The sequence below is a fragment of the Etheostoma spectabile genome, unplaced genomic scaffold (assembly GCF_008692095.1).
Source record: "Etheostoma spectabile isolate EspeVRDwgs_2016 unplaced genomic scaffold, UIUC_Espe_1.0 scaffold310, whole genome shotgun sequence".
Taxonomy (NCBI): domain Eukaryota; kingdom Metazoa; phylum Chordata; class Actinopteri; order Perciformes; family Percidae; genus Etheostoma; species Etheostoma spectabile.
Window position 1 is genome coordinate 114,967 of NW_022605582.1, and position 9,467 is coordinate 124,433.

Genomic DNA, 9,467 nt, shown 5'->3' on the forward strand with positions numbered 1-9,467 from the left:
GGAAAGCACATGCAGGAAACACTGCAGATAGGCATCTTACCCTGGGACTCGGCATCAAACCTCACCAGTGGGCGCGCGCTCTACCAACGGAGCGAGTGCCACGGGCGCAGCAAACCAGTGCCACATTTTGATGGTTCTTTTTTTTTAGTTTATTTCTTGGGCTTGTTTATGGAACTTAATCGGACAGATAGCTGAGACAGGAAGGGAGAGAGAGATGGAGAGACGCTGCAGAGGGCCGCGGCGGATTCGAACCCCGGGCCGATGCAAGCCTCAGCCCACAGAGGGCGCACCCTCTACTGGGGGAGTGGGGTTGCCCAAACAAGTTCCTAATGTTGAAGTGGCCCCACAAGTGTTTTGCGTAGAGACATTAAAATACAGGCGTACTAAAGAGGGCCTCAATGGTGCATCCTTTGCATCTGATGGTCTGGGAGCAATAACGAATCGGGGTATACGTATGTGGACTTTGGGCTTCAACTGTATTACTAATAGCCCCCCACAGTCGGATAATCTGTCAATCAGGGCAGACGTTTTTCATATGAAAATAAGGTTTATTGGACAGCATAATAAAATTACAGTCTTTGGAGATTAGACTCCATCGTTTTATACTAACAACTAATGTACATAGGGTTAGAGAACCATCACAACAACCCCCCCCCCCCAGGAGGTGGAGAAGGAGTAGACAATGGAGGTTTGGAGGGTTGCAAGCTTTGCCTCAAAGACAGCCGGATAGACAGGGAGAAGAGAAGAGAAACAGATTTTAAAAGCAGGGTTGTGACTCTGTGGTTGGCCTGGCAATTTGTGTACGATCGGATTGGTTTAGCAGGGAGGTGAACGCCTTCCAAAAGCTGAGTCATTAAGAAGACGAGCGCTGATGAGGTCTTCCTGGAAGATTTACCCTGAGTACATTACACGTGTAGCCATTAGATGTGTAGACGGAGGATGCGAAGAGACAGATTCCCATTTAACAAGCTGACAACAGAGTTGAATCTTTGCCCGGAATAAAAGCTGGCTCTAAAACCGTTATTTAGCGGTTCTATTTATAGTCGACGACAATCGGTTAATAGGTGCAGCTCTAGATCGTGGCACCCCTGTTCCTGGGTGGATATCGTCATTGATGGTCCTAGTGGCCAGGGTACTAGAGCAAGGTGATAAGAATCGTCTCCCCGTGTCTGATCCCATCAGCGTCTAATTGCCACTGTTTTATTCACAGTGATAAAAGCAAAAATTACGATGTTTGAGGACGTTGAAGAGTTGGTCTCATTTATTCTTTTAAAGGCTTATTTGAAGGACCCTTGCAGAAAGACAGTGGTATGTCACTGTTTTGATGATTGATCAATTAATTTTAGGACCAGGGGTTTTGTATGAGGACATGGTTGTTGAATATGAGTGTCTCTGGTGGTTCTGTATTTACATGGAAGTGTCTCTTGTCTCGGTATTTACTGAAGTGTCTCTGTGTCCTGTATTTATCTGAAGGTGTCTACGGTCCTATTTTGACACGTGCTGCTGCCCCTTGCCGACGGACACTCTTGTAAAAGAGATTTTAATCTCAAGGTGTTTTTTATCTGGTTAAATAAAGGTTTGAATTGAAGAAAGTTGCGGTGGAGAAGCGACGGCTCAGCGAGGTTTTTTTTTTGGTATCTTGCATGCAGCTAAAAAATTAGGCAGGGAAAAAAAGCCTAATTAAGAGCATTTTGTGTGTGTTTTATGGTCTCATTTATGTATGAGGTCACGGAGTTTCAGAGAATTGGAGTAAGCAAGGACAGCCAGGAGTGCTGGGCTTCTTGAGGATGGTCACTTTTATAAGACATTAGTGGTCCCGAATACGGTATCTGAAGTCTCTTTTATAGAGACCTAGACTGGTCCCCAATACTGAATCTGACATCTCTTTTATATTAGACCTTAGTGCGTCCTAATACTGTATCTGAAGTCTCTTTTATATAGACCTTAGTGGTCCCTAATACTGTTATCGGAAGTACTCTTGATATAGACCTTAGTGGTACCATAATACGTATCTGAGTCTCTTTTATATGACCTTAGTGGTCCCCCGATACGTGTATCTGAAGTCTCTTATTAATAGACCTTAGTGGTCACCTAACGCTATCTGAAGTCTTTTGATATAGACCTTAGGGTCCCAATACGTATCTGATAGTCTCTTTTATCAGACATTAGGGTCATAATACGGTAGAGAAGTCTCTGTTACTATAGACCTTTTTTAGTGGCACCTAAATACTGATCTGAAGCTTCTTTTTATATAGCACCTTAGTGGTCCACCTACCTGTATTCTGAAGTCTCTTTTATATAGACCTTGTGCCCCTAATACGTATTGAAGTCTCTTTTATAGACCTTAGTGGCTCCCTAATACTGGTATCTGAAGTCTCTTTATAAGGACCTTAGGGTCCCCTAATACTGTATCTGAAGTCCCTTCCTCTATTACGAGATCTATATGGGTACCTAATACTGATCTGAAGTCTCGTTATATGACCGTTAGTGGTCTCTCCCAAACGGTATCTGAAGTCTTTATATAGACCCTTAGTGCGCACTAAAAACTGCCGCTATCTGACCAGTTCTATATTAGGACCTTAGTGGCCCTAATACTGTATCTGAAGTCTCTTTATGATAGACTCTAGTGGTCCACTAATCAGTGTATCTGAAAGTCTCCTTATATAGACCTAGGGTCCCTAATACTGTGACTGAAAGTCTGCTTATTATAGACTCGTGGTCCCTAATATGTAATCGGAAGTCTCTTTATATAGACCTTAGTGGCCCTAATACGTATTCTGAAGTCCTTTATATGAACCTTAGTTGCTCTAATACGTATCTGAAGTCCTTGGATATAGACCTTAGTGGTCCAGGTACATTTGTACCCCCTTCCAGATCTTTCAAGATGTAGCCAAAAATAAGCGCATCTGAAAGCCTTCCTAAACCCTGAGGACGCCACTCTCAGTATTTATTGTTCTTTTCTTCTCGCCCCCCCCCACTCCCGTGCACTTGACCACTCACATTCGTCTGGTCATCTCTCAGTCTTCCTGTCAGGCCAACAAACGATTGTTGCTTGTCCATGGAGCTCGGCTCATGCCCGGTGCATGGTGGGGGGGATGGAGGGGGGGGGGGGGGGGGTGTTCAGGGCAGATGGCGAGCTGTGGCGTCCAGTATGTTAAGAGCTTCACAGATTAATGAATTACCTCTCAAGCATTATGATAATCATAAATTGAATTTGAGTCATTGTGTAAGTCAAGTTTTTGAATCCGCTTCTGTTTTTCTCCTCTGTGACGGAAACACTGAAAATCTTCCGGGGACTTTAGGGGATCCTGTCTCTTTTTTTTTTTGTTAAGATTATTTTAATATATTAGTAAATGCTTGCAACAAAATGAACAAAAACAAATGCTTGCTGTTTTAGTTATTTATATACAGTTTTTTAATATAGTAAACTTTTAATTAATTTAATTTTCTTTGAATTTACAACACACACCAGACACACACACACACACAGACACACACACAACACACAGGACACTACACACACACATAGACACACACCACACACAAACACACAGACACCAAAGCACACAAACACACAGACCACACACACACCACACACACAGAACACCCCCACACCACCACTCACTCACCGCGTAGCACACACACACACACACAGACACAACACACCACACACACAGACACTACACACAACACAGAGACACAACACACCCACACAGACACACACCAAACACACAAGACACCACAACACACACACAAAACATAGACACACACACACACACACACGATTGAATTAACTGTAGGGGTGATTGTTCTTAGGTAGTTGTATACTGTGTTGCATATCGTGTACATTTCATGCATTTCCGTCATTTAAAATTAAATTCTGTCTGTACTGTATGTAGAGAAGGTGCGCTGTAAGGATGGAGGAGCCCCCACCCCCCCCCCCCACCCCACACCCAGGGTTATTTCTGGCCGAGCTTCATGTCTCTGCACAGAGCTGTTTAATGCCATCTAGTGGAGCTTTTCATATTGACATCATTTCGCAGTGTGTCCTGTCTATGTGAAAACTATACGGCTGTATTAGTGCGTTAATGTGAGGTTGCTTCGTGCATCCTAGTTAGTAATATTATTATATTATTAATATTATAAGACAAAAACAGTTTCCCAAACGTGCTCCAAATTCCAAATGGCGAGTTGAGGGGGGAACCAACCAACACGCCCGACAAGTGGGAAGTATGATCGGTGGGAAAAATGAAAGAAAACGGACGGACACACCCACAACACACACACACACACCACACACACACCCACACACACACAACACGGGTCCGTGCCATTAGAGTGGGGAGATATCACCAGACGCTCCCGATACGATATCATAACGTTACTTACGCCACGATACGAGATTTTTGCGATTTCTTTTAAAGATGTTGCAATATTCGCTATATATGCAGTATTTATAACCCTTTTTCCAACCTTATAATTTTTCCCAATTGCCAAACGAAGTCCCCAAAAAGAAACATTCTCGGTGGTCATCTTCATGTTATCGCTGCAGAAGAGACAAACTGACAAACACAAAATACAATATATAATATATATAATATATAGGATGTATCGATAAACATGTCATGAAAATATTCCCGATACTATGCGGTATCGATTCCCCCCCCAACACACACCACAACACCCACACAACACCACACACACACACATTTTATTGGTGGATGTGTGTTCCCAGAGAGATAAATGGAGAAGCACTACGTCCGCCTTCATTTGTCTCACTCTGACAGCTGAGCATGTTAGAAGCAGAAAGAAGAGGCCTGTGCTGTGAGATGAGAGGGTTGGAGCGCGCACACCAAACACAAACCAAACACACACACACACACACAAACACACACACACACTCGAAGAGGTCATTGCGTTGCTGTTTCATGCTGTTTCCATGCTTTGTTTACATGCTTGTTTACATGTGTATTTTCTAATAGAGACATGATATTTCAGTGTTTTTAAAACAATCCATATGTTGTTATTGAAAAAGAGCCTGCTATAGATTTCTAGGCCTATAAATGTCCACTGGTGGGATTATCCATCCACAAACTGGCGGAAATAACACGAGCCATTTGACATATTTACGCGTGTAAGCGGGATGTGGTAAACAGGGTCTTGGTTGCTGCGCCACAGTAAAAGTAGTTCGTTATTTTATATAAATGACCGTGCTCAATTGACATCGTTTGGTCAGAATTTACTGTCCTGCGGTAATTTTTTTCACATAAATTGGACGCTATGAATAAGGTTACATTAAGAAAATATTTCAAGAACAATCACCACAAAAACACCCAAACATCAAAAATAGCTAGCCCAAACAACTTTGAAAAAGTGTCAAAACTGCTTCAGAAAAAGAGATAATAATGTTGAAAAAGTGCCAACAAAGTTTTTTTGCTTATGTCAGCGGGAAGCGACAACGCACCGAGGCGGTTAAGAAGTGGTGTGTGTGGATGTGTGTGTGTGTGTGTGTGTGTGTGTGTGTGTGTGGTGTGTGGTGTGTGTGTGTGTGGTGTGTGTCTGTGTGTTGTGTGTGTTTGGTGTTGTGTGTGTGGTGGTGTGCTAGCACGATGCTTCCAGAGCATGACCATCCTGTCAGTAACCCATGTCACCCGCCAAGGACGCAGCTCCTCGCTGCCCCGGGCGCGCTCCGGGGGAACATCGGGGAAGCCCCCCTCCGGGCTGTCTGTCCGATTGCTGTCTATCGCCACCGATGGAGGGAGTGAGGGGGGGATGGAGGTGGAGAGAGAGAGAGAGAGAGAGAGAGAGAGAGAGATAGGAGCAGCGAGAGAGAGAGAGAGGAGAGATAATTTAAGTGAGAGATAGATAAGATAGATAGAAGAGAGATAGAGAGAGAGAAATATATGGATGATTGAGAGAGATTGAAGCGAGATATGATAGATCAGAGATAGATAGAAAGAGATAGATAGAGATAGAGAGATAGACGTAGTATGATAAGGATTCGAGAGAGAGGATAATAAAAAGGAAATGAGCTAGATAGTATATAGCAGATAGGAGAAAGATAGATAAGAATAAGAGAGGAGATTAGAAGAGATAGACTAGAGATAGAGATAATGAGATAGAGAGTAGATGATAAGATAATCCGTAATAGAGAGAGAGAGGAGAGAAAATAGATTACGAGAGAGTAGCTAGAGAGATATATAGACAGGATTATAGAGGAAAGAGACAGATAGATGAGAGAGATATAGAGAGATGGTGGATGAGAGAGAGAGATAGATCGAGATAGAGAGATAGAGATAGATAGCTAGAGAGCGATGCTAGATAGAGATTTAGATAGATAGAGAGAGAAGAGAAATATAACAGATGAGAGTCGTGAGCTAGATAGTATATAGAAGATATAGAGAAAGAAAGAGAAAGATAGATAGAGAGACATATAGAGGAGAGAGATGGAGTATAGATGTATTTTCTTCATCAAAGGAAATCTGAGGCATTCCGGCGCAAGACACACGGTACACCCCCCGACAACAAAACAATTATTAAACACAGCTACAACAGAGTACAACCCATGTACACACATGATACAACATAAACACCACATACTCACATACACACACATACTCACATCCACCAGACAGATACACACATACAACACCATATACCACACATATACACACACATACTACCCTATGACAACAGAGACACACACATACACACATAGGCACAATAGGCAAACACAATACACACATATACACACATAAACACACATACTCACAGACACAATATATGACACACATCTCAAACATATTAATCACATATAACACATATACGCACATACACACCCATATATAACATCTACTCACATCTTCACACATATACTAACATACAAACAAATACACAACATAACACACACATGATACAACATTATATCCCACATAACATCACACCATATACAAACATATCCACACATATACTCAACATACACCACATAGACCAACATTTCACACATAACTCACATACACACACATATACAAAACCTATTCACAACATCTACTCCATACACACACATATACTCACATATTCACACATATACTCACATACACACACATACACACACATATACACACACATATACACACATATATCCCACATACACACATATACAAACATATTCACACATATACTCACATACACACACATATACTCACATACACACACATACACACACATACACACACATGTATCCCACATACACACACATACACACACATATACACATATACAAACATATACACACATATATGAGTATGATGTATATGTATATATGAGTATCACATATATGAAATGAAACTGAGCCGTTGGTCCCCCAGGGCTTGATGCACTCCAGCGGGCCCGTGGGCCGACACCGTCAGCTGGTGATGGTGCTGGAGGGGGAGCTCTACCTCATCCCCTTCGCTCTGCTCAAAGGAAGCTCGTCCAACGAGTACCTGTACGAGCGCTTCAGCCTCATCGCCGTGCCCTCCATCCACGGCCTGGGAACCAGCTCCAAGGTCTACCTTCGCATTCTCAGGACTACAAATATCACTACATAGCCGTACTTTGATTGGAAACCCTTTATAACGAATATATGACAGTATGAAGATTTAGTCAAGTAGTAGTAAATACTTAAAGGGCTCATATTCTGCTCATTTTCAGGTTCATAATTGTATTTTGAGGTTGTATCAGTGTAGGTTTGCATGGTTTTATTATTATCAAAAGACACCATATTTTTGTTGTGCTGCACATTGCTGCAGCTCCTCTTTTCCCCCTGTGTGTTGAGCTCTCTGTTTTAGCTCCAGAGTGAGACATCTCACTTCTGTTCCATCTTTGTTGGAAGTGGCTCTGTAGCTAGGTAAGGACTACTAGCCAGTCAGGAGCAGGGTATGAGGGCCCTGACAGTACCTAGGTAAGGACTACTAGCCAGTCAGAAGCAGAGTATGAGGGCCCTGACAGTACCTAGGTAAGGACTACTAGCCAGTCAGAAGCAGAGTATGAGGGCCCTGACAGTACCTAGGTAAGGACTACTAGCCAGTCAGAAGCAGAGGACTTTGGGCTTTTTCACTTTATAAATGTATAACATGTCCAAAAAAGGAAAAGGAAAAAGCCCAAAAGCATAATACAGCCCTTTAAGTAAAAGTTAACTATTTGGACTTGTTATTAAACCATCTTTTTCAAACGACTGTGAATGTAACCCTTTGTTTTTCGTGCTCCTAGGCTCACTCCCGGCGCCCTGGACCGGCTCCTTGTGGCGGTGTCTCCATGGCAGCGGTGGTGGGAAACCCCCGGCTGCCGTCTCCCGTGATGGACCGCTGGCTGTGGGGGCCCATGCCCTCCGCAGAGGAGGAGGCCCTGATGGTGGCCGAGCTGCTGGGCTGCCAGCCGCTGGCCGGCCCCGCTGCCACCAAGGAGCGGGTGATGAGCGCCCTCACACAGGCCGAGTGCGCCCACTTTGCCACCCACATTTCCTGGAAACTAGCGGCTCTGGTGCTCACCCCGAACCCTGAGAACGTCGCCGGGGGAGCAGGTGCAAACGTGGGAGGTGGAACCGTGGGGAGAGGTGCGGGGGGTAGGAGAGGCAGCAGTGGCCGGGGCAGGAAGGGCTCCATCGGGAGCGGCTACACCGTCCCCGAGTCCCTGCACATGCAGGACGACGGCAGCGACGTGGAGAGCATTTGTGACAGTCCGCCCCTGCAGGAGTTCCTGCTCACGGCTGCGGATATACTGGACCTGAGGTTGCCCATCAAGCTGGTGGTGCTGGGGTAGGTTGGCAAAAGAGGCTTTTTCCTTTGATTGTTTCAGTCGGGCAACGGAAAACTCAGATTTTGCATAGTCTGAACAATCAATCAATCAACAACAAGGTGACCAGATTTCAAAAACATACAAAATCCGGGGACACTTTCAGCTCAGAAGCGGATTTACCTCCAAAACACGTCACGTTTTTATTTTTGTAAAACTTAAAACGGGGACACTAGACCTAGAGCTGTTTCCCCCAACAGACAACATTATGGAAAGGATTTCTAAGGAGGTCGACCTTTCTGTTAAAGATTAAGATCCTTTTTTAAAACATAAAAGTCCGCGAAATTGCGTTGGCTAAACCCACCAGACTCCATGTAAATAATCAGTGATTTTAGCATCGTAAAACACGGCTTTCTGAAACATCTCTGAGCTCTGAGCAGCGCTGCTCAATCGGATCCGTCTGGTCAGAGTTTTCTTTCTTTCACTCCAATTTCAGGTCTGTCAGTCACAGTGAAAACCGGGGACATTTCCGGGGACAGATCCAGCCGGGGACAGGTCACCAAAACCGGGGGACTGTCCCCGGAAACCGGGGACTGTCTGGTCCCCCTAATCAACAATCAATCAACATTTATTTATTCATAGCACTTTACATCAACCGAGAATAAACAAACGCAACATTCAATGAAAGACAAGAA

General features: G+C 43.9%; 1 protein-coding gene across 1 annotated transcript in view; it reads left to right on the forward strand.

The window, feature by feature from the left end:
- Positions 1 to 9,467, forward strand: part of LOC116686064 (tetratricopeptide repeat protein 28-like) — a gene marked incomplete at its 5' end in the record, with an annotated part of 133,170 nt that overhangs the window by 107,737 nt on the left and 15,966 nt on the right. Inside the window, 3 exon segments of the mRNA XM_032510998.1 lie at positions 5,611 to 5,778; positions 7,368 to 7,547; positions 8,251 to 8,795. Coding sequence (XP_032366889.1) covers positions 5,611 to 5,778; positions 7,368 to 7,547; positions 8,251 to 8,795 — 893 coding nt within the window.